The sequence below is a fragment of the Heteronotia binoei genome, chromosome 12 (genome assembly GCF_032191835.1).
Source record: "Heteronotia binoei isolate CCM8104 ecotype False Entrance Well chromosome 12, APGP_CSIRO_Hbin_v1, whole genome shotgun sequence".
NCBI classification, from domain to species: Eukaryota; Metazoa; Chordata; class Lepidosauria; order Squamata; family Gekkonidae; genus Heteronotia; species Heteronotia binoei.
In genome coordinates, this window is record NC_083234.1 from 56,714,941 (window position 1) to 56,740,804 (window position 25,864).

Below are 25,864 nucleotides of genomic sequence, written 5' to 3' on the forward strand. Positions count from 1 at the left end.
AGTTCCTTCTAAGTTCCAAGCTGCAGAGTTCAGGACATGGCAGCCACCAGTATGATCCATGAAGGCAACCCAAGAGACAGGATGGATGGGCTTTATGCACCTACATAATTAGCAACTTCCAGCCTCAAAAAGACCAGATGGCTCTCTTCCCTTCCTGGTGAATTTACATGAGAGTGACTTTGAGCATTTGAGGAAGAAGCAGCTCTCTCTTGGAGGAGAGGAACAGCCATTCTTGATGTGAGGTAGCCCTGCTTAAGCCACATGGAGAAAAGTTAAAGACTCCATGGGAACTCTGAAGGAGGCACACACTGGCACAGGATTTGATGGCAGAATGGAGGAAAGCTGCAAAACTGAGATAAACAGAGCCTGATAAATGAACCTGGGCCCATTAAGAAAAATGTACCTGTCAAGAGACAACAAAAATATAAGTTTTAGACCTACAGAAACAGGACTGTGTTTATTTCTATTTCACTTTCTCTATGCTCGAATGCTGTAGTCTTTTGCTATTCAGCTGTGTACTTTCACTCATTTTACCCATTCTTTGCTTATATTCCTAAAGGAGTTTTCTTTTTCTGAAACTAGAGTAATTCAGTTTTTTCAAATAGAGAAAGCCCACCCTGGATATCCCAGGCTAGCCCACCCTCATTAGATCTCTTGAAGCTAAGCAGGGTAAGCCCTGGTTAGTATTCAGATGGGAGACCACCAAAGAATACCAGGGCTGTGATGCAGAGGCAGGCAATGGCAAACCACCTCTGAATGTCTCTTGCCTTGAAAACCCCAAGAAGTCACCATGAGTCAGCTGTGACTCGATGCCACTTTCCACCAACAACCACAGAAAAAAAACCTCATGCTTATCAAAGAGAGAAGTAGAAAAAAACTGCTTTATTGGAAATATCTCTAACCAGGGCTTTTTTTCTGGAAAAACTGATGCCGGAACGCTCAAGAGAGGAATAAAGGAGAAACACACGGGTGCCCCTCATGAACTTTCAGACATTTTTTGAGAATTTTGTTTCCATGAAGAGGTTCCGGAACTCTGTTCCACTGCATTCCCTCAGGGGAAAAAAGCCCTGTCTCTAACCAGTGATATTTCTAAAAGATTTCCCCTAACTTGGTTGGATTGGGGAGGGGATTTTGACTTCCTCCCCAGATTTTCTTATTGCAAGCTATTAGACTACAATTTTGTTGGTAACCTGTTGGTGATGGTGGAGAGTAAACCCTATTTGTAAAAGTGAAAGGGGTGAAATAAAACCGGAGAGGCAAAGTCCTCATTGTGGGTCTAGACTACAGACTACCTAAAACCTGGGCCAGTTGGGTTAAAAACAAGGGTCTGAGAGGTCATTTTACCACAAGCAGTTCTTCCTACCTTCTTGTTATTACAAATACAGCTATACTAATGGCATTTGCTTCTAGAGACAAGGACCACAGAAACAGTAAAACTGAAGATGTGGGATTTTAATGATTTTAAGCCTAAGAGCATCCAACCTCCTTTATACAAAAAGAAGTAATTGTCTTTGGAGCAGGCTGCCATGTGTGCAACAGATGCCTGCACACCCTTTCAGATTTAAGTAAGATCTTGTAAAGGGTTGTCGCTGCACTCAGAGATGAGGGGAGAGGGGGGAGGGGGAGGAGGGTTAGGGGACTGGAGATTCTCCACAGATTTCTTAGCTGCTTCCCTGAGCCACAGCTCACTGCTGTCAGTTGAGGGATCACCCTGAAGTAGTGCAGCCTCTTTTCGGATTGCGATCTGCTTGCAGTACTGCTTGTACATGGACTCACTCTTTGACATTTGGTGAACACTGTTGTCATAACCTTAGCAAAAGGAAAAAAAATCCATGAATGCATTCAGCATCAGTGCCTTTATACATGCATACTTGAAAGAACAGGTTTGCAGGTCTCTTAAATTCAGCATCACTGATGGAAACACAAATGGCATGGCACCTGTACCCTTTGCCTCATCCTTGGTTGGGGCAAGAGCTACTTCCCTTCTTGGAGAGAGATGGGCTAGAATACTGTAACATTCTGCCTTGGAAATATGTCCAGAAATCTGAACTTGTGCAGAACAGGAAAACGAAACATATTGCCTAGTGCTTTTTAAAAAAATCTTTACCAGTTTTCCACTTTGCTTGCATGCCAAATTCAAAGAGCTGTTGTAAAGCCCAAAACAATCTAGGTAGGCAGTCGTGTTGGTCTGAAGCAATAGAACAAAGTAGGAGTCCAGTAGCACCTTTAAGACTAACAAAGTTTTATTCAGAATGTAAGCTTTCATATGCACACATACTTCATCAGACAATGGAATGAGGTACAGTGAGCAGAGCTACATATAGCTGGTGGGCAGTGGTTAAGAATTCAAAGTGGTACAAAGTTAGAATCCAATGGCAAAATAGTGAAATTAACAAATTGACAGAACATTTGGTCTGGATAGCATTTCCATAGGAAACCAATAAAACAGTAACATCTCATTCTCCCATTCTGATATGTTCCTGTTTTATTGGTTACCCACGCAAATTTCATTATTTTGCCATTGGATTCTAACTTTCTACCACTTTGCATTCTTAACCACTGCCCACTAGCTATATGTAGCTCTGCTCACTGTACCCCATTTCATTGTCTGAAGAAGTGTGCATGCATACAAAAGCTTACATTCTGAATAAAACTTTGTTGGTCTTAAAGGTGCTACTGGACTCCTACTTTGATCTGGGTAGTTAAAAGACAACTTACCCATGCAGGAAGCTGCCCATCAGTTAAGTCCTTCATATTACCCTTCCATCTTTCTCCAATAATATGGTAGCTACCAAAGAGAGGGCCTTTTCTGTGTCACCACTCAGGCTCTGGCTCTCTCTCCACAGGCACAAGTGCCCATGACCATCTCTGCTATCATTCTGGCATGAGACAAACCTTGTCCTCTTTCTCTGAACTTTTAATAGTACTTAAAGAACTTTTGCCTCTGGTTTTCTGCTTTTCAGAATCTATGTTTACAATTGCAGCTGTTACTTCTATTTATGTATTTGGTTTTACTTTGTGTTTATTTTTATTCTTTTTTTGCCATCTGTTCTTCTTCCATGAATTACTTGCAGGTAGAAATTTATCCAAACTAATAGGCCAGAATGGGAAAGCTCTCCCCCACTTTTGACCCTATACCACAGCAGACGGTACTCAGTATCATTAGTACATTTGAACCTGAAAGTACCAACTTGCTGATGGACTGATCCTCTAGGAATCCTCCTGCCCTATTTACTGCTATTTCCATTTACTGATAAAATGGTTTTTCAAGACACTAGCCTTAGCCTAGTGCTGTAACAGATGGCCACACTTACCCACCATGAACAGACTTGCTCTGTTGCTTTTGTACTCCACAAACTTCGAAGAAGCCTTCCTTCTATTAATGGCCACTTGTGATGTCTGAGGGCTACACTCTGGCAGCTGTGCCTTCTCTGCTGACTGGAAAGGATAAGTGCAGGCAATGGTTATATAGCCAACCAATCAATGGTTGTTGCATCTGGACCATCAAAACACATACTCAGAAAGTATGACACATTGGAGGAACTTAACTAGAGGCAAAAGTTGAGAGCGTCCCAAGACTGCATATCTTGGCAGCACCCTCACAATTTTGTTTTCACAGATTTTGACTGATTTAACAGACAGACATCTTCTCTTCTCATGTGATCTGGGAATGGCAGTCCTTGGGCAGCAACAAGGGACCTCCCACAGAGGATTATCAGTGTGACATCAAAATACAATTCATGGGATTCTGTGGAAGAAGCTATGACTGGTTAAACTGGTATAAAAAGCAATATGCATGTATAGTTAGTTCCCTAAAATTACCATCATAACCTGCCCTGTCTCCTTCAGCTCTGTGGCATGGTGTGCAAAACTCCTGATAGTAAACCAGACAACTGGTTTGCTATCACTTACTGATTCCTGGAGCTGACAGGTTTGGCAAAGTAACCTTCCTCCTTCACTCCTTTGATCAGAGGCCACTGAAGTCTGGAAAGTGAAAGTAGTCCTGTTCACCTGCTGTGCTAGGGATGATATAAGGTGCTTTGGAATCCCAGAGCCTAAAACAAAGTCAGAATAAGCGAGTTAACTTTTTCTAGAAAATGCTATGGGTGCCACCTAGAACAGGCAGTACACAAAGCCAGGATTACAATATCCAAACCTTGTAAAGGAACCTGGAGTTGGCTTTGGATTCTTCCTAGGCCTCTTTCTTTCACAGGAACCTAAAGAATGCAATAGGGGTGGTGTTAGGGGAAGATAAGCGTTTTTAGAGTCAAGGCATTGTCATTGTTTCTTGCAAGCTAAACACAACAAAATCATTTGTATCCTAGACAACCACAAGTGAAGGAATTTGGGTCACACCAGATAATAAGACAGAAACAAAGCTAATATCTAGTGTGATTTGCTAAATAACAAGTAATATCAGTCTATAGCTGTGCCTTGCCTATTCCCCACCTTACCATGTCTCAAAGCCATTCAAAAAGGACTAGAAAAATACCTAATTTCCAATTTTCAATTTCCTTAACCAGCAACCCATTATTAGGTCATTCCCAGGGTATTAGGTCATTCCCAAGGTAGATTCAACTTTTTAAAAAATATTAACAAATATCATTTTATCAATTATTATCTTTCTTTCCATGTTAAGACATTAGACATCAATACACATAAATGCATCCAAGTAATTTCTTAATAATACATCATACAACATAAACACAAAGCACATGACATCTTGGTGATCAAAAAAGCAAGCCATACTTCAAAATGAAGTTTTTAAAGAAAACTGCTTGCACTGCCAAGAAATCCCTAAATCTAGAGACAGCTCTAAGGAAACGATAGGAGAAAGGAGGAAGCCCTGACATGTGTAAACAAGCCCTATTTCTGCAGATGGCCACAGAGATCCACGCAATCTAGAAACACTGGTTAGAATGGCTTCTGTGTATGCACACATAGCATGCTAAGTTGCGATTGATGAGATATAGCAGAGTGCTGGAAAGAAGTCAGGTTCAATCCAACTCTTATATCAAATGCAAAGTAAGCCTCCTCTGAAAACTAGATCTGGAGACAGAATATAGCACTCCAACAAGGAAATGTGGCAGCTAGTCCCACTGAACTTTTAAAAAGTTGGGAGTACCCCAAGGCTGCATACCCTTCTTTCAAAAGCAAACAGAAAAGAACAGGAGGGGGGAGGAAGACTCAAAATCCAGCAAAAAGAGCCACAAGTTCTATAGAGGGTTTTAACATCGCTATGCCATGTGCATTTCTGGATCTGAGACCTTCAGCCAAGAATCTAGTAAGATAACACATATTCCCCTTTAAGTTCTTCTCCAAGTTCTCACTCCTCTTAGGTTCAAATCTGCACAAACCAAGTACCTTCTGCACAATAAGTGGGAATTCTTTGCTGCCTGAAAACACTCTTTTCTTGTTCTCCAGATGGACAGCATTCTTCTTCTGCACGTCTGCTAAAGGAGAAAGCTGCAGGTGCTGTGGGAAGAACTTCCTCTTTCCAGGAGGCCTTGCCACAGCTTTCCTTTCTTTGTCTGTAGGACTACTTCAGAACAAAACCAACACAACAGTCACTGCTCTGGGATAAATACACCCAGCTCCTGAGCATGGAACTGCAATCATTTTCATTTTCCAAAAGAATGCAAATGTTCACAATTATGGTATTTGTATTTTCAACAAAGTCTGAAATAACATGGCAAAGCCTTGAAAGACAAGGATGGCACTTCTTGTCCCAAAGGCTCCCCAATGCTCCTTTGTCACACTGAATTCAGTGGGCCAGGATGCCAACCCATTTCTTTCAGTGGCAGGATTTGTCTTCAGGCTCTTCCCTTAACCAAAGCATTACTCGGGACAGCTGCAGCTTGTGACTGACCTTGGTTTATTGGCAGGAATCTTTAGGTTCCTTCTTAGGTGCAAGAGGTAAGGCTGGCCTCCTGTTGGGACTTTATTTGACTTTTTGCTTTTCTGAAGATTAGGGCAATGCTAGCAAAAGGAGAAAATGCAGACATACACAAATAAGTAATCCAAACACACAGTTTACCCTTAATGTCAAATCCTGCCTCATGACTGCCAATGTCCCCTCCATTCAGAGGGGAAACTGGGAAAGAAGCTAATTGTGATGTAAAAGTTGTGGGAATAAGGTACTCAAGGTTTACACGAAGGCCTCTGAATGGGCCTCCGAGCTCCAAAGGCTGAATTGCACAACTCTGTCATTTCGTGCCTGCCACAGAATTACATAAACTGGATATTCTCCCTAATCTTACACACTTCAGTTTGGAAAGACTTCAACTTCTGTTTGGGGAGATCAGTGGCCACTGGTCCCACACCTACACTCTAAGAGCAGCCTAAGTCAAATATTTCACTTGAGTTCAGTTCCATTTCCAGGCTAGTCATAGGCCACAGAATTCCTTATAAAACAACATCACAAGACATGGTCCATATCTTACAAATTACAGCAAATAAAAGCGTTCTGTCTTTTTTAGTTGACCAAAATGTTCCATGACAATCAATGACAATATGAGAAAGAAATAATACATACAAAATTCCCATTAAATTCAGAAAACCAAAATTATGCTTTTATTACAAGTTCTCTGCTCACAACCTGAGTTCAATCCTGGTGGAAGCTAGGTTCAGGTAGCCAGCTTATGGTTGACTCAGCCTTCCATCCTTCCAAGGTTGGTAAAATGAGTACCCAGCTTGCTGGGGGTAAAGTGTAGATGACTGGGGAAGGCAATGGCAAACCACCCTATTAAAAAAGTCTGCTGTGAAAACATTGTGATGCAACGTCACCCCAGAGTCGGAAATGACTGGTGCTTGCACAGGGGACTACCTTTACCTTTATTAGCTACTGATCCATATACATTCGAAGTGTTGTGTTCATCCAGGAAAATAATTCAGGAACAACAGGAGAAGAATGAGGAAATGGGAAAGGAGAATTAAGGAAGGGATAGGAAAGAAAAAGTGGGGCAGCAAGAGATAGCAGATCATAATCAAAGCTGGTCAGCATAGCAGGGCACCTGCAAAAGTCCACAGCCCAGTACAGGGCCCTGTCTACTATGAGAGACTCCAATGAGAGACTCTTGACCCATCTGTTTTGACAAAGACCATGAGAAATAGCCCTTGCAGCCTTGCACCTTCAGGATAATCTCCCATTTCCTAATGGGAATGGCTTTACAAGAGGCACTGCTCCACAGCTCTCTCATGTGACTACTGCATTTTGCTCCCTCCTGGCAATTCATTAGCCAGGAAATGGGAGCCTATGATATTGTAAGTGCTTCTGGGTTAATCCTCTATTTTGGAAGGGAGATGCATTAAAGCTACTTTTGTATAAGAGAACCACTTCTATTGCCTCTTTCCAGCATTTCTCTGATAAGGAAATGAAAGGCTATTTCAGAGGCCCCTGTGGTATCACAGTCACCTCCATCTCCCATTGCCTGGTTATGAGACATGTTATCCAGCCCACACATCCACTCAAATTCTAAAACTGGCTCTCATCCCAATGGCTGTTGCATGATGCACTACAGTTGTCATCAAAGCACCCCAGAAAGGCATCTCTTGTGCCACAGAATATGTATAAGGTATTCCTTTATATATACGTTACAGATCACAGAGCTTAAATTCTAGGATTTCTGTTACCCAGTCATCAACATTAGGTAAAGTTGGATTTCTAAGCCTATAACAGGTAAAGCTTCTTTGATCATTTCGTGTCAGGAAAAGCTTCATTTGTGAAATCTTGATGTGCCAGGCTGCTATTACATAAAGATACAGGAGCAGGGCTACATTCTGTTTAAAGGCAATGCTATTTTAGAAGATTTCTGATCTAGCAGTAGGAAGAAGAATTTGGACGGAGAAACTTACAGTCTCATTGCTGTTCTTAAAAGACAGGAGGCTTTCCAAAGCAAGGTCTTTCACACACATCCGTTGTGTAGGAGTCCGTCTAAACAAAGAGAAGCTATGCTGTTGACTTCTTATGGATCTTTAGTGAGGATTACAGGGATCATTTAAGAGGTAATTGCAAGCAGTTTCTGTGAGTGTTAACAGGATGAGACTCTCTATATTTGTAACCACACTGTGCTGGATTTGTTGGCAATGAAGGGAATCCTTTGCTCTCAATCCTATACCAGTAGGAGATATCCCCACTTAAGGGGAAAGCTGTTTTTAGTGCATACCATGTCATGCTGTGTATGTAGTAAGCTACTTACATTCTCGTGGATGGTCTTTTGCTCTGCAATAATTTATGCCGTATATCTGGGATCCACCTCACGATCAAGTTCCCATAGGCAGGCTGGTAACCCAGTTTGGATGCAGCAAGATCACTGAGATCTGTCACCTGTAACTAGCGTATGGGCATAGGGAAGAGATATAAGGAAAACTTGAAGCCACTTGCTCTGAAAGAGCTCAAAAAGATCACAGTTTAAAATTTCCAAGTAATCTAAATGCAAGATATGACACCTGAAAAATGGAATACCTTCTCAGTAATTCAGAACTTGGCAACATGAGTGCTTCAGACAGACACAGATTAAGTATTTTTGGTGACATGATAAGCAACACAATTCTGCCCTGTCTGGCTTATTTATTTCTCAGGGTTTAGAGGGAAGGCAATAAGCTCCCCAAAGTTTGCTTAAATATAACTGACCAACAAATCAATCAGCAAGCAAATTTTCACTATTGTTTTGATATCATGTTAGTTCCCATTGAGACAAAAAAGCAGAATAGAAATTGAACAAATTAGGGTTGCAGAAGGTCTAGGTAAGCCCTAAATAATGTGTCTGGGAGCTAAAAGAAGCATTATTGAAACTATTGAGGAGCTGCACCTACCCCAAACACCCATCGCCAGCAAATTGTTGAACTTACTTTTTCAACTTGTCTTAAAGAGGTGAAACTTATTGGTGTGTAGTGGGGACTGTGAGATTCCACCCTAGAATTCAGCCCTGGGAAGTGATTTCTTTCAAAACTGAAATATGCAAACAAAAAGAAAATGCTCAAAAGCTCAAGCAGACGATGTGCAATGGATAGAACTTCTGTCTAATAAATACTCACTACTGTTCAGTTTTTGTCCACACGCACTAATTGGCATAGGCTGCAATCTATCAGTGCATTCATTTGCACAAGCCAGACTAAAATGTACAAGGGTTGTACAAAATCAGTGCCTCCTTTTTGTGTGCCTCCTGTTCCTCTTACCAGGACTTGCACAGGCAAACTTTCTGGTGGATTCCTGTTGCTTCCAGACTAAGACCCTTTTGAGCTACTCAGTTGCTCCTTTATCAATATCCAATGCAAGTAGAAATAAATGTGGCACTAAACTGAGTGTGGTGTCACATTTAGTTTTTGACCTGTGCTGGGGACATTTTTAAAACCTTCTGTGACATTTCCCAAAAAGGAGAGAACCCCCTGGAAGCAAAGAAAACTTCAAGAAAACTCATGACATCCAGAACTGAAAAAAACACATCCTCACAATGCAGCAGCAAAGCAAGAGCTAAGGGAAGGGGGAGGGGGCTTGTCCCTGCAGAGCACATGACCATTAGGTCAGAAGACAGCCTCTAATGAGCTCTGCAGGAGAGAGGATCCCCTTGGAGTGTTCAAGAAATACCAGAGTAGACGTAAGAGAGCCTCTGGTGATTGGCCTTTGCAAGCGCAGTCCCAATGTGGGACTGCACAGAAGACTAAAGATGAAACGCAGGTTAACAGGGAAAACACGGAAATGCAACTGGTTGGCAATGATGTCATTTGCACTGCTCATAAAAACAGCATGAATTAATTATATCTATTCCAAATTGAAACATATATGTATGTGGAAAAAGAAAGCACTGCAATTTTCTTCCTCAGGTACCAACATGTTATAAATGTTTTGGGTTGGCCTTGCAATCTAGGCTTAATTTACTAGGAAGGGTATGGCATAACTTTGCAGTGGTTGCCAAAAGATTCAGAGGAAAATATCATTTCTTTCTAATGGAGGTTAAGGAGTAAAAATGGTTGAAGCTTTTCCAGGCATGGAGGTACTTAATATCACTTCCGAAATAACATCTCATTAAGTTTCCATTAATTGGACAGGCCACTTTTTTTTCTCCAGGCAGTTGGGAACTGTAACCATGCAACTCAGTTTGTCAAATAATGTAAATCCAAAGCCTTGATTTCTAAAAGCATATATGTGTGAGGAAAATACAGATTTGAATATACTGACCTTAGTTCAGATATAGGGGGGACAAACGCCTCAATCATCGTTGGACTTGTAGAATAGTTACTATCATTGATGCTGATGATGGAGGTGGAACTTTTAGCTTGCTTGATCCTTCTTCTATAAGAATAATTGAGTGGGAGGTTGAAAATTTTCAGTGTTGGCAGTTCATCTGAAACAGAAACAACTGTAAAGCACAAATACTGGGACAAGAAAGGCAGACAGGGAAAGTTTTCATTTAATATGTATTGTTTATCTCCAATTTAAGTAAATAGCATCTTTTATAAATATACTTCTCCATTTTGCTTTCAATTCCTTTGGACTCCATACAAGCTAATTAGAACATGCAACTAGGAAAAGGCTTAAAAACAATTCTGCTCTTATGTTCCTTAAGAAAGTCAGATTTTAAAATATGGTCTGTATGTTTATAACACTCCACCACTCCACAGGGGAATCTCAGTCTCTTACAGCAAAACAAAAATGGTGTCTTGGAGTTCCATAAAGATGAATATTTTGATTGTGGCAATTTTTATGGACAAGAGCCCATTTCATCACATGCAACTAGATCTCAGCCTTGAAAGCTTATGCCACAAAACAACTGAGAACTTTCAGGGTGCCACAAGACTCCTTTTGGGTTTCCCCGCTAAAATATGACTACCAAAATGAAACTTAGTTAGGTTCAGAGCTTAATTCAGCCATGTTCTATCTGAGGTTTGGGTTTGAGAAAGGAACTCTGTGTCCTGCCCAATGTTCCTTCTAAGCTGCAGTCTTGTGAGCCAAAATTCTACTTTGTGAGCTACTGGTATTAAAGCTGTGTGCTACTCCATAAATTATTGTGCTTTGGGGTCATCCTTCCTGAGCTAAAACAAAAATCTGTGAGCTGGAGGCTAAAAATCTATGAGCTAGCTCACACTAATTCAGCTTAGAGGGAACACTGGCCCTGCCAGTCTCTATCCATGACCTACAAACTCTACCCATAATCTGCTAGTCTACCCTGGCTCCATTTCACATGCCAAGTTCCCTCAAGACCTGCTCTGATGCGCCAGGTTTATTTATTTATTACACTTGTATCCCACCCTCCCCAAACGGGCTCAGGTCGTGTTCACTCAGGCCCTCCCCAGGTTAGGGGATTAATAATTTTGAAATCAGAAGTGCTAATGTGCCAGACAGCAACAGCTGCAAAAATACCAAGTCCTCCTTGCCCGATTACTGCCTCTACAACTACTGTTGAGCAGGCTCATAACAGATGAAGGGGAGGAGCTCAGTGGCAGGCTTTAAACACAGAATTTCCAAGGCATCAGGTTTCAAGTTGCACGTGTTAACAAAGGTTATCTTTCTAGGTCTGAAACCACAGAGGACCACTGCCATTTAAACTGCAGAGCTAGATGGAAAAACTAATTTGATATAAGGTAGCTTCATAGGTTGTAGAGTTCAAACTTGACCAACGTGGCCTAGCACCTATTTGCTACCAGGAGATACATGCATCAAACAGGCAGCTGATTCCTTTCCAGCTGAATGCCTGCTTACCTTCTGTTTCTGTAAAAGGGGTCTCAAGTGAGTTAAGTTTTTTTAGAATGATCCGTGGGTGCCCCTTTTCAATCCTCCGCATCGCTTCCCAGCATGGCGGGTGTTGGCAAGCAACCATATTGCAAATGGTTTCATCCCACTGGCTGATGTCTGTAGTCACCATTTCTGCAGCTCTTTCTTGGGTTTAACAAGTAGTCTGAAAATGCTCTATATGAGGAAGAATGTGAACCAGGAATAAGCAAGTTTTACTAAAGGAATGGGTTACTGGCCATTGGGGTCGTTTTGTAGAAAAATAGGTGGTGGAGCTCATCCAGGGATGGTTATGCAGCTGCATCTACTATTCAATGGACAAGGAAGGTAGGTGGGGAGGAGGAGGGGGGTCTGTCAGAAAGGTTCAGTGTGCGCCTCTGAGCTCCTGCTGAATTCAAGGCCTATTAGCCAATAACAACCCCAGTACCAGTAAGAACTGTGTCAGCTACCGAATGACTTCTGGTCACAATTCACAATATTGATGCTGGTCTCTAAAGGCCTTAACACTTTGATTCCTAAATAGGCCACAGACATCAGCTCCTCTCGGTTGTGCCATCAAGTTCCAAACACACACCAACGTTCCCATTAACAAAAGCTTAAAATAAAACCATATACCAATATACAAAATCTAACAACACACAAACAACAGGGGTCAAATGATCAGAACAAACCAAGAACAATGATGTGGACTCATTGTATTTGTCTAAGTTCAAATGAAATTAATCAGCTTTCTAAGTGTCAACAGGAATAAAGTTGAACCTAATCTCTTGAAGTAGGGTGTTCTAGGGGCAGCTACTAAAAAAGTCCTGCTTCCAAGGGAATTCAACCATGTTGCCACACAAAATGGTACTGAAAGGCACACCTACCAATCTCAAGTGTGAGGGAAGCTCAAATGAGATAAACAGATCAGTGAAATACAGTAGCTTTTTGCATGTTGTAGCCAGCACTGTGAATTAGACTAATTGTTCACCAGTTCAGATGTTCCAGCACAAGCTTAACATGAGGATATCTGCTTATTATGCCCAAACTAATTCAGCTGCAGCATTCTGCATCAAGCTGTTTCCAAACTGTTTTCATGGCCAACCCCACATAGCATTTTTTCCCATAGCTTAGAAGTCACAAAGCATGAATGACAACAGTAAGATCTCTGTATTCCAGCAAAGGATGAAGCCAGCTACCAGCCAAAAGTGGAACAGCATAGCCATCACATAGGACTCCAAGTGTAAAGCTGAGTCCAGATTATCTAAGGAAAGTGTGACTCCACCTAAATAGGCCTCACCCCATTGTTCTGGATTGAGATGAATTGTTGCATTTAAGGGTGCTTTGATTTCTAAATAAAGGATTTCACTACTCAGGGTCTTCATCAAGAAAGCGGTAAGGGGTGTTTGGAATCTGAAAACTGCTGGATCAGACCAATGGCCCATCTAGCCCGTGTGTGTGTGCGTGTAGTGGGAAGAAAAACACTTTCCTCTCCAAAGCCTCATTTACTTTGTCTATTGTACTTTTATCCTACTCTTTTTTTTAAGACCTTGGACAGAGTGTACTAAGTTTCAAACTCAAGGCTATTTTCTCAGTCCAGGAGAGAATGACCATCCCAACATCAATTAGTGAGCTTAATAGGAATCCAAACCCAGGTTTCCCTGGGTATTCACTAGCCTATTCTCAGACAAATATTTGAACCAGCTATCAGATTTTTAACCAGCCCATCCCGCAAATATCTTAAAGTGTCATAGATGTTTCCCCACCCCCCTTCTCCATGTTGCTCTCAGAACCCTATGAAGTAGGCTAGGAGTAAGAGATCAAGAATGACTGGCCCAAACAGATCTTGCAAGCTTCACTGCAAAATAAGCATTCACATCACGGTCTAGAGAAACTGTTTGCGGTTAAGGGGGGAAAGAGCTCTGTATGCCCTCAGAAACCCTGTCTCCAGTTTGGGAAATTCCTGGAGATGAAGCTTGGAGAAGGGAAGGACCTTGGCAAGGTATAATACCATACAATTCATTCTCCAAAGCAGCCATTTTCTCCAAGGGAACTGATATCTGTTGTCTGGAAATCAGTTGTAATTCCAGGAGATCGCCAGGCCCCACCTGGAGATTAGCAGCCTTAAAACACTCTGGACCAAGGCCAAATTTCCTTGCTTAATGAGAATTCGGGAAAGGTTCCAGAGCTAAAGCACAGCAGGGTCTCCTATCCTCAGGAAGCCTCCCTCCCGCCTCATATATTCCCCCTCGATACTTAAAAGAAAAATTAGCAGCCCTCACACAGAAAACTCTCATGCAGGGCCTTCTTCCCTTTTCCCCGCCTTTTTCCCCTCCCTGTCCCAGCGACGTCTAAAGACTGGCACACCCAGATCCCCGCCTTGGCCTAGGTAGTTTCCCCTATGTCGCCAAGCAACGCTGAACGCTCTTCACTAGCTTCCGCCAAATCATTCCCTACAAATAGAAAAACAGAAAAGCTAAAGTGACGCAGAAGCCTCAGCTTCCGGCAAACGGAAACACTATTACCGCTCTATCCTGCAGTATCTCTATGTTCAGAACCCCTTGCAAATAAGAGAAAGTGAAGGCTTTATACCGGAAGTACAGAAAGAGAAGAGCTTAGTAGTCTGGGCCTTCTCTCTCCTTCTCTCTATGACAATGGACTCTACTTAAGCAGGGCCGATGAAAGTTGAATGCCTGTAAAGCTCGCTGCGGAGCACGCTGGGATGGAGGAAGGGGGGTGGGGCTTAGAGAAGTGCGGTTAGGACCAACGAGTCGTCTTCCTTCGCGCGTCTTTCGAGCGGCGACGGACGGTGAGCTTGAGCACTGGGGTATGTCCGAGTCCGGGTATGGGAAAGGAGGGCTCTTGCTTCTCCCTCTAGCAGCTAGGGAGGGGTTACTTCTAATTGCTTTGCATTCTGTGCATGGCTTTTTCTCAGTAGAGGCACTGTTTCCCATTACGTGGCGTGGGTGCATATACTTTCTTCCTACAGCTCAAGAGGGGTGGCCAAACTGTGCCTTGGGAGCCACATGTGGCTCTTTCACACATATTGTGTGGCTCTCAAAGCCCCACCAGCCGTCTTGGAAAAGGCATTTATCTCTTTAAATAATTTCTTCAAGTCAGCCAGCAACTTGGAAAATGCATTTAAAGTTAAAGTTGCTTTCTTTCCACCTCTCCCTATCTATTTGCTTTCCTTCTTTCCTGTCTTGCGGCTCTCAAACATCTGATGTTCATGTCTTGCGACTCTCAAACATCTGATGTTTATTCTATGTGACTCTTAAGCAAGTTTGGCCACCCCTGACTCAAGGAAATGTTAATTGGCCTTCCTATGAGTGGGTCTACCTACTTGGAGAGCCTCACATCTCTCCCTGGAGCCCATTTTCATCCTACTCTTTTTCCAAGAATTTAGACATTCCTTTTCTTGTATTTTGCCCTCACAACAATCCTATGAAATAGGTTAGGATGAGTGGCCCAAGGAATCTTGGTGAGCTTTGTGGTGTGGTGTTGATTGGAACTTCTCAAGTATGTAATACTTCCCTCCAAGTATGTAATAGCCATTGATATCTAAGCAGATTCATATCAATCAGTCTTATAGAGTCAGACTGTTGGTTCATCTAGATCAGTACTGTCTACATGGGTTCCTAGGCAGAGCTTTTTTTGGGCCTGGGATCCTTTGGAAACGAAAGGGTGTGAGCCATGACCCAACTCTCCCTATTTGCTAGGGATTCCTCTCTATTAAGCCTGTTGGTAAGGTTAAAAAATCAAGTACTCCAAGGGCAAAGAGAGAGTGCGAAGGCCAATAACAAATTTGTAATTAATATATTGTGTAGGGCTTGCCTATTACATTTTGTGCTCTTCCTTCACTGAGCCCAGGGTTATGGATATGGCTCTCCCTTTCCCCTGGAGTAATTGTCTCTAGGTTATGAGCTGAGATTCTGGATGAGTGAGGGTTTGAGTCCAGGTGTCATGATCTGGTGCTCTAAACACTGCATCAAGCTTGCTTTTGTAAATGTGCTAGAAGCATGGTCCTTTATCTTTTCATCTTTCTCTAGCCCTCTCTTACTGCTGTCTGTTTCCAGTTGTCCACAATGGCTGAACGGCCTGAAGACCTGAACTTGCCCAATGCAGTCATAACCCGCATCATCAAGGAAGCGGTAAGTAAGGGGTGTTTGGAATCTGAAAACCCGGGTGGATCAGACCAGTGGCCCATCTAGTCCAGCATTGTGCTTCCCACAGTAACCAAGTGAGTGTACTTGGTGGTGGGTAGTTTTAGAAGTCCAGCGTGAAGTAACAGTAGCTTGCAAAGTTGGGCAGGCAGCTGAACTAAGGGATCCCATTACATACAATACCCAAACAATCAAATCATTCCTTGATATCTCTTAGTTCAAGATGTATTTCCCAGATAAACTAGCATCTGTTTGGTCTCTCTTCCCCCCACCCCTTAGCTTCCCGATGGAGTAAACATATCCAAAGAAGCCAGGAGTGCTATCTCCCGAGCTGCCAGTGTGTTTGTGCTGTATGCCACATCTTGGTGAGTGTTACCTCTGTTAAGAAATAAGAATGTATGACTAAGTTTACTTAGATCAGAACTTTGTTACCATTTAAGCTGCCTTTCACAAATTTTGATCGCCACTGTGGTAAGGCTTCTGCTTTGCGTTCAGAAAATCTCACATTCGATCCATGATACTTCCTGTTAAAAGTATCAGTAAGTTATGAGAAAGGACTGAGACCTGCTGCCAGTCAGAGCACTAACCAGGGCTTTTCTTTTTGAGCAGAAACACATAGGAACGCAGTTCTGGCTGGCTTGGTGTCAGGGTGTGTGGCCTAATATGCAAATGAGTTCCTGCTGGGCTTTTTCTACAAAAAAATCCCTGGTACTAACCGTGATAGACCAGTTGTGCTCCAACTCTCTGTTTAATGCAACTGATACAATTTAAATTTGGCCTTGTTCTATCTGCAAAGCTCAGACTCTAAATCATGCGCAAACTATTTTTGACAACATTTGGCAGCAATGTAGATCTTGTTTACAGGAAATGTTAAGCACTACTCTTATAAAGAGAGTTCTTTAAATATTCTGTGCCTGTCAATGATGAATAATTTTCACTTTGCAACCTCTTCCTTATTTAGTGCCAATAACTTTGCAATGAAGGGGAAGAGGAAAACTCTGAATGCCTCAGATGTCCTCTCAGCTATGGAAGAAATGGAGTTCCAGCGATTTGTTGCCCCTCTGAAGGAATCTTTGGAAGGTAGCATGAATCTTGTTCCATTGTAATTCCACTGTTTTTTGCAAATGGATTCTCCTTAAATGTGGGCTGTGTCTAACTTTGGTGAATTGCTCTTCTAGCTTACAGGCGTGATCAAAAAGGCAAAAAAGGAGCAGTGGAGTTAAAAAAGAAAGACAAAGATAAGAAGGAAGATTCTGAGGATCCAGATAAAAACCGGGAGGATGAGAATGAAGAGGAGGACGAAAGAATGGAAGAGGAGGAACAAAATGAAGAGGAGGAAGTAGATAACTGAGCAGCTTGATGACAGACTGCCCGTGCCAAGCATCCTTCACATGTGGAAGGAAGTGATGTTGCCTCACATTTTGCAGTAGATTGCCCTGCTGGTCGTTAAGGCCCACTGCCATATTTGGAAAGCCCCAACAAAAGTCTCAGACTACAACTGCTTGGGGCAAAATCTGTTTTGGAACAGAGTGCTAGTGGTGCTGATGAAAAGGCTGCTTTCATCTATTGTCTGAACGGCTTATTAATGTAAAAGACTGGGTTCGGGATGGAAGCACAAAGCTGTTCTCTCCAAAATTGGGTGAAACAGACATTAAACAAGTCAGCTTTGCTAACGGTGTCTGAAGTCAGTGGTGCTTTGATGCATCTCTGGCTGGTTGGGTTCAGATTTGGGACATTCAAAGCTCAGGTTGCAAAACAGATGGGGCTTTTTCTCAGAGAAGCCCACCTTGGTTTGTGTCACGGTGCTCCAGCTTTGCCTTCTCTTTTTTCCTGATAATTCTGTTTGGGTCTCTGTGTCCAATGTGTCATCTTTACCCATAGCTCTGGTTCTCCTGATGCCTTCCCATGATTCAGATTTGGAGTTATAGATTTCTACTATGAACTATCCAAAGTATGGCTTGTTAAGATGAAGCTTTTCTTCTAAAGCAATTTAAATTAAACAGAACACAGAACTAAAGCAATATTTCTCTTTAAGTTTATGAACTACAAGGTTAGGAGAGGCTTGGGCTAGGTTGCCTATAGGAGGATAATCTTTCTTCAGTAGATGGAAGTTTTTCTGGCCAACAAATGTGATTTTCCCTCCCACTTCAGCCCAAAATGCAGCTTGGGGTTGAGGTCCTTGTCCTAGACTATCACGGTCAAAGGTGAAAAAGAGAAATACCATGCTAGGGCACATCCCTCCACCTTTCTGATACCTTCACCTCACCTTATAACAAGGAGTGACATATCCACAAATGCTGTCTGTGCGGACACTAGCCAATAAAGGTACAGATCAATGATTTACAAACAACCTTATTGGAACAAATGCATTGCTTTGCTAGGAGAGATACAAGCCTTTGAAAGAACAATTAAAAGTGGAGAAGTAGAGAGGATGAACCTGATGGCTTTCCGATGTTGGTAACTGAAGATGGGATAACTCCTGCCTTTGAAAGTGTACCCAGAGTAGGTCCTTCCCTCAGAAGCAGAGATCTCGCCCACTAGGTTTGATCCCTAGGCTGTTGTGCCACAAAAAAATGCTGGAGAGTTATCTGTGGAAGATGAATTAAAGTATTCCAAGGGTAACCATGTTCCATATGTAAATCATGGGTTATGCCATTTTTATGTTAAATACATAGAGCATGCAATTAAAAAGATAGGGAATGCTGAATGTTCTGAACAAAGCTAAACCTGAAACACTAATGATCCAAGGAACTCAGAGTAAGAGACAACCAAATTTAGTAAAGATTAAAACACCTAATTCTATTCTAGACACATCCAAGTCTAAAGGGTGGATATCCTTTTTCTCAGTGTTTAACATTTGGTTTATATATGCAGGCTTGCAAGCTCCAATGCATGTTAGCTTCCTTCAGCAGGAACATTTCAATTATGAAATGTGTATCCTTTTCCTATACTACCATATTTATGTAGTGCCACCAGTACTGAAAGATGATTTTATTTCCATGTTGAATATAAATTCAGCTATGCAATTATGAAATAAAGTAGATTATAGTCTTTTTACTAACTGGAACATGGGTTCCCAATCTTTTTCAGCTTGCTGGCACATTTGGAATTTTGACACAGATTGGTGGACACAACTCCAAAATGGCTGCTGCAGGAGATGGAGGACACCCATAAATTGTCAGGGAGTGCGGTCATGTATAACTCTAATAACTCTTCAGCACTTCAGGCAAAACCTCTGCTTAATAGGATGTCTTTTAAAACGAACATATTAAAAATATTTTCTTGCTTGCACCTTCTGCAATGCACTGAAGATCCTTATACTGTGGTGGCAGCTGCTGCGAAAGCGACTTTTTAAAAATCTGCACCTCCAACCAGATCTCCAGTAGCCAATCAAAAGCCTTGCTGCACAAATATTTCCTCTTAAGATGCCATTCAAACACTGTTCTCCATTATGTACTAGATAAAACATGTGCCATTATCACCTTCATTTTATGGTGGTTAACATAATCTGATTGGTGACCTTCCCCCTGCCCCTTGAAAATTTTAGCATTGGTATGTCAAAATTTGAGCCTTGGTATAGCATGGCAAACGATAATGGTTTGCTTTCTTTTTTCTCAAAAAGTGCCTTAAAAACTTATCTAGCACTTTTCATTATTTCAATTCCAGATGAGTAGCTGTGTTAGGCTCGTTTCTCCTTTGCTGCTAAAAGACTATCGACTCACAACAATTTAGGCTGGGATACATTCTGTTAGTCTCTAAAATGACACTAGACTCCTAGATTCTCAGGCATTCTAGTATAGTGTACGACAGAGTCTACTGAGGTCAGACCTGAGCAAAGGAGGGAAAAGAAGTGGAATTTCCCATTCTAATAGATTGTTCATAGATGGTATGTTTATGGAAGCTTAAGGGTTATCAGGATCACAGAGTTGGAAAGGACCTCCAGGGTCATCTAGTCCAGCCCTTTGCACAATGCAGGAAAGTCATAAATAGTTCCCCTACGCACACATACACACCCAGTGACCCCTGCTCCATGCCCAGAAGATGGCAAAAACCTTCAGGATCCCTTGCCAGACTGGCCTGGAAAAAACTGTTGACTGACCCCAAAGTGGCAACCCTAGGCGTATAGGAAAGCTTCCCTGGAAGTATGGAAGCTGTCCTGCAGTATCCCAGGGCTTTTTTCATGGCACCTTATGGATGAACAGAAACCAAAACCCAAGTTCTGAGGAGCTTGCTATCTGCATTTGATGGAAGGAAGAGTTGTGGGAAACCAATAAGACCCAGTCTGATATGCTAGTACCAGCCTCTCACGGCTGTTCCCCTCCCAATTTTGGAATACAAACACATAGAAATGCAACTACTGATAAAAAGCATTACCCAGAAGGCATCCATCACCCTCCCTGCAGATAATTCTGAACCACCCAGACCAAAGTGTGCTGCTTTAAAGAGCCAGCAGTTGGAATAAGCCAAGAGCAGAATGCTTCCTGATTCAGAGGGTAAAATCCTTTCTTGATCCATGAGCAGTCATAAGCAAAGCTCCAGAAAGAGAAGGCTGTGCTTGATGGCTCTGCAACCAAAGCAACATTAGCCCCAGATGGGGGTGGATGATGAGATAACATCACAGTGTGGGTGCATAAGAAGAGCTAGTACAAATGCCTGATACTTGCGCTGGCCTTTCTCCTTGTATGACAGCACTGTGGGTAAGAGAAGCCTTTGCAAAGCACACATTGCATAAGGTGCATGTATGTGCTGTATGAATTTCAGGAATTCTTTAACCTCTAAAAATAGGTCTATTAGGGTTTAGTTCGTTACTTTAATTGCAAAGCTAGGAGATACCCCAGTGTACATATTGTGTCCACAGTACATAGCTATAGGGGGTAGCTAAGGGGCACTACTTATGCTGTCAAGTTGAACCTGGCACTGGAAATGGAGCTTGGGGGATCAACCTTGGGCTGTTGCCAATCAAGCCTCCTTCTGTTCCAATTAAGCAAAAAGAGATTTGCAAAGTTGACCTGGAAGTGAAACCATTTTGGTTGTGGCCAAGAATAAGGTCCAAAGAATTAGTAAAATGTTAACGTCATTCTACATTTATTAGGATATATCTAGGCTGCCTCTTTAGAGTCCTGCTCAAGGTGGCTTACAATTAAATGGGAAATTATAGGTTTTGGCTTTGTGCAGATATCCAGCTACTTAAAATTAAAAACCACCGTATTAAAACACAAGTCGCTGAAACCCACGCAGCATCAAAATGATTCATGAATCAGAAGCATTAAAAAGCTGATAAGAAAATTCCTAATTAAAAAACTTGGCAAATAGGTGAGACAAGAGGCTAAAAGAAGCAATGTAGGCACCAGGTGAGCCTCAAGGGGGAGGGTGTTCCAAAGACAGGTGCTACCACAGAAAATGCCCTCTAGCTGCCACCTGCATGCCACTCTGAAGGCAGAGGCACAGAGATCAGGGCTTGAAAGGCAGATCTTAACTGGCGTGCGGGAGAGCAGCTTGGGAGGAGGCAGTCCTTCAGGTTAGTGGCCTCCAAGCTGTTTAGGAAAAGTAAGAAGCAGCACTTTGAATTTACCCAGAAACAGATGGATAACCAGTACAAATCTTTCAGCACAGATGTGGAACAATACCAATCCAACAGCAGCCTGGTTGCCTTGTGTTGAAAAAGGGCACACCAAGGCAAAATAATGAAACAAAATGATGCCAAGGGATAAGAATCTTTAATAATTGTACACAGGGTTTTATTTTTTTTAGAAAGAAAGCCCAGCAAGAACATATTTGCATATCAGGCCACACCCCCTGAAATAACCATGGCTTTTTGTTAAAAGAATTGCATATTAGGCCACACCCCCTGACACAAAGCCAGAACTGTGTTCCTGTGCATTCCTGCTCAAAAAAAGCCTAGATTCCCTTGTTCCTGGGAGCTCTTATAGCATAGCAGCTCAATGAAAAAGATAGAAAGTCCCCCATTCAAATCCATCATGGTCCCACCACTTCACCATACTGGCTGTTGCAGGATTGTTATCACGAATCCAACAAAAAATGTTAGGTTCTTAGAACACTGACAGAGTTAGATAAAAGCTAAGAGTTATTACCGTGAATCAAGATGCTAATGGTTCAAATTTCACCTTGGCTATGAGCTGACTCTCAGTGGTCTGCCGGTTTTTGTCAATCAGATTTTGTTCCTTTGTCTAGAATATTTGGCTAATAGCATTGGCACACACCATACAAAACTGTCATAAGGATTATGGGTCATGTATGTGAAGCTGTTGTGCAAGCATTCTAAATGTTACCAAAATGCTTAGTTCCTTTTGGGAGCAGGATACTGTTTTTCTTTGCTAAACTAAGGGCATTCCTATTTACAAGGCTTTCTTCTCTTCAGCAAGGTCCCATAACATGGGTGCTTGTTAAACGGGTGTGAGAAACTGCATCTCAACCGTGCTATGCTGAGCATATCCTTAGAATGCACCATCTAACTATATATGACGGTTATAGCAGCTGCAAACATACAAGCTAGCCTCAAACACCTATAGGGGCCAAGGCTTGTGGTACAGTCCCTGTTTTGCGCATAGAAAGTTCCACATCAATCCTTGGCATCTCTGGGCAAAAGAATCTCCAGAAACAGGAGATAGGACAAGACAATACAGGACAAGACAAGACTGAGTTAGATGGAGCAATGAAATGCTGTTGCAACACGGTAGATCAAGCCAAGGAGTACGGTAGTGCAGTGGACCAGCAGTTCTTATACGACTATAGAGGGAAGAACTTCAGAATGAATCTTAAAAAGTCAGGAAACGTTTTCTAAATTCCTTATTCCCCCATCATGCATCTTAAGGTGGTGTACACTGGAAGATTCCCAGGAGTTCTCTAATCTAGGCAGTGATTACCGCTTCACTTCAGGAGGGCTGGCAGCGCACGTGCCTTCCAACCAAATCCTGGTCCCAGTTCAGAGGAGGCAAGATTTCCACATCCTGGATTTCCACATCTGCTGGATCAACATAATGCTGCACTCGCCTTGTAGGAAACACAGTATGTATTTCTTATCATGTACACCATCGTCCTGCAACTTATGTAGCAAGACTTCAGCCCTGCCTTGAAATTCCTTGTGTTTTTGCCAAGTGAGATTTTGCAGTAGTTTTCCATATTTTGATTTTCTCCCCAACAGAGACACAAAGAGGCTTACAATAACTGTTTACTCTCCTCCATTTTATTCTCACAACAACAACCCTCTGAGGTAGGTCAAGCTGAGAGAAAAAGAGAGTGTGGACCAAAGTCAACTAGCAAGGGTCTGCAGCATAGTGGGATCTCCCATACTCAGATATTCAGACCAGCACATTAGGCTGGTTGTAACACAGCCCTGTTCAGCAGTGATATGGTGCATGCTATTCTGTTTAAAAAAAGACAGTCCACCAGCCGCTTCCGACTCTGGGGTGATGTCACATCACGATGTTTTCATGGCAGATTTTTTACGGATCCAAGTGGGCAGCTGTGTTGGTCTGAAACAATAGAACAAAGTAGGAGTCAAGTGCACATTGAAGACCAACAAAGTTTTATTCAGAACGTAAGCTTTCGTGTGCTCCAAGCACACTTAATCAGACGAGGAATCAGGTACGACAAGCAGAGCTACATATAGCTGGTAGCTCAGGATGCAAATACTATTTTGCAATCTAAACCACTGCCTACCAGCTATATGTAGCTCTACTCATTGTACCTGATTCCTCGTCTGATGAAGTTTGCTTGGAGCACATGAAAGCTTACGTTCTGAATAAAACTTTGTTGGTCCTAAAGATGCACGACTCCTGCTCTGTTCTTTTTACAGGGTGGTTTGCCATTGCCTTCCCCAGTCATCTAAACTTTACCTCCAGCAATCTTGTTAGCCAGATATTAACTCCAATCTCAAAAGGGGGGTTGTGTTGCAGCAGTTTATGTGACTGAAACTGGGGCTCAGACTTACAAAACTGATATGCTGTCGGACACAGGGCTTCCCCTAATCCAGTGATGATTAGGACTTACTGCTATTCCATGATAATGGAAAAACTGGTCTGCCTGAGTTCAGAGACTGCAGGTGAAGCAGGAGAGGAATCTCAGTGAACATATGGGACACAGGAATTTCAATAATAATAAACAACAATTCCAGGTGTACATGAATCCATAGTCCTCCAGGACCATCAAGTTGTGGATAGAGTGACTTCTTGGATGTAGGTTATATAACTTGCCTAAGTTCATACATATTTCCCATATTAGAGCTTTGTTGACTGAAGCCTCTTCCCTGTCGGTCAGTTCTCACCTTGTACTGGAGGGGGAAACACACCAATTACTTTCTATTTGAATGACTCCACTTGGACATGTGAAGCTGGTGTGATAAACAGTCATGCATGCTAGGCAGGTGTGGTCAAAAGACACTTGACACAGCAACCTTGGCTGAAGCAGGTAGGAGCCTGGATGGCAGCCTCCTTTGTACACCACAATAGAAGAAAGTTGTAAAACAATAACTACATAATAAACATGCCAAATCAATTATTTTACATGTTCTCAGTGTAATGGTGGAGCCATAAAAAAGAAGCTTTGTGCTAGCAAACCACAATATAAAGGTATTTTATAAAATGGGCTCCAGTTTGCCTTCGGGGGTTGAGGGTATAAATTTAAAAAGACCGACCTAGTCCAGCACATTGTTTCTGACAACAAGCCATACACCTTTGGGAACTACTCAGCAGAACCTAATAGTGGTAGGTGGTCTCATGCTCCTCTCACCATCTGGGATTTAGGGATAGACTACTTCTAAATATGGAAGTTCTATTTAGGTAAAACTGCTAATAAACTCCAATAGGCTTATCTTGTTTTGTAATTTTGTATTTTATTGCTTCTTGGTTTTAATATATTTAGTTTGTAATCCCCGGGCCAAAGGATGCCCGGTTGAAGTCAACAAGGGACAGGGCCTTTTCAGCCACAGCCCCTTGCTGGTGGAACCAGTTACCGGAAGAGGTCAGGGCCCTGCGGGATATTGGACAGTTCCGCAGGGCCTGTAAGACAGTCCTCTTCCGGTTGGCCTATAACTGACCGGTACCAAAATATCAAAATACTGAAGGAAGTCTATAGATAGCACACTGTTGGATTGATGTATTGATTTTAATGTTTTAATTATGTATCTTGCTATTGTATTTTAAAATTTGAATTTTACTTTTAGAACCTTTATGTTGTGAGCCGCCCTGAGCCAGCTTCGGTGGGGTAGGGCGGGATATAAATCAAATAAAATTAATTAATTAAATTGTAGGTTTTGTTATTTAATTTATGCTGTAATCTGCCCTGAACCCATTCACAGGAAAGCGCGGAACATAAGTCCGCAAAAGAAATAAATAATGAAATAATGCTTTCTCATTTGTCTCTAGACACAGCTCCAGCATCAGTTTTCAGGGCTGGGGTTTGTCTCCTCACCCAAAATCTCCCTCTCCTGGGGTACCCAATGAAGTTAACAGGCAATCCATTCAGGACAGATTTTTAAAAATTCTTTACTCAATGAGTAATTAAATTGTGGAAACTATTGCCAGTTGACTTAGTTGGTCAGGAGTATGAATGGCTTTAAAGGGGGGATGGAGAAATTCATGGAGGAGCAGTCCATCAGTGGCTACTAGCAATGGTGACTGGGTTGTTCAGTCAGAGGCAACAAACTTTTGCATTATGAGGGGGGGTGGGGTGGAATGAAAGGAAGGGCTTGGTATGTGTTTTTTTTGGCCCAGCTGGGAAATTGGTGGGCTGCTGTGTGAAACAACTTGCTGGACTAGATGGGTCACTGATCCCATCCCTAGACCTGAAATAAACTATAAAAACGTGACCTCTGAGAATGTGCAGAGTGCGTTTTTCTCATCGTTGAGTTAGTACAGCAAATTATAGCACACCAAGGAAATAAGGAGAAGGTCTAGGTCACCAGTCTGAGCTGGAGCCCCTCTCCGTCTCACAACACAACCCACAGCGCTTTGAATCGCAAGCAAACCTTCCGCAG

The 25,864-nt window shown here is 42.3% G+C and overlaps 2 protein-coding genes across 5 annotated transcripts; one reads left to right on the forward strand and one right to left on the reverse strand.

The window, feature by feature from the left end:
• Positions 1–1,431: 1,431 nt before the first annotated feature.
• On the reverse strand, positions 1,432–14,455 carry C12H9orf43 (chromosome 12 C9orf43 homolog). Of its 3 annotated transcripts, none has more exons than XM_060251735.1 (12): positions 14,300–14,455; positions 11,699–11,905; positions 10,178–10,343; positions 8,851–8,950; positions 8,199–8,332; positions 7,855–7,933; positions 5,870–5,979; positions 5,365–5,542; positions 4,157–4,217; positions 3,913–4,055; positions 3,315–3,438; positions 1,432–1,809 (listed from the first exon to the last, which is right to left on the reverse strand). In XM_060251735.1, exons 2-12 carry the CDS (start codon positions 11,859–11,861, stop codon positions 1,562–1,564), a joined length of 1,506 nt encoding a protein of 501 aa, XP_060107718.1. In that variant the 5' UTR covers positions 11,862–11,905; positions 14,300–14,455; the 3' UTR covers positions 1,432–1,561. The 3 variants fall into 3 exon arrangements, with proteins under 3 accessions (XP_060107718.1, XP_060107719.1, XP_060107720.1); XM_060251736.1 differs by lacking the exon at positions 14,300–14,455 and adding an exon at positions 13,990–14,185; XM_060251737.1 differs by lacking the exon at positions 14,300–14,455 and adding an exon at positions 13,990–14,180 and having other exon boundaries at positions 5,365–5,539.
• On the forward strand, positions 14,301–17,887 carry POLE3 (DNA polymerase epsilon 3, accessory subunit). Of its 2 annotated transcripts, none has more exons than XM_060251739.1 (5): positions 14,301–14,516; positions 15,757–15,858; positions 16,150–16,235; positions 16,832–16,950; positions 17,049–17,887. In XM_060251739.1, exons 2-5 carry the CDS (start codon positions 15,793–15,795, stop codon positions 17,219–17,221), a joined length of 444 nt encoding a protein of 147 aa, XP_060107722.1. In that variant the 5' UTR covers positions 14,301–14,516; positions 15,757–15,792; the 3' UTR covers positions 17,222–17,887. The 2 variants fall into 2 exon arrangements, with proteins under 2 accessions (XP_060107722.1, XP_060107723.1); XM_060251740.1 differs by having other exon boundaries at positions 14,309–14,516; positions 15,784–15,858.
• The last annotated feature ends 7,977 nt before the right edge of the window (positions 17,888–25,864 follow it).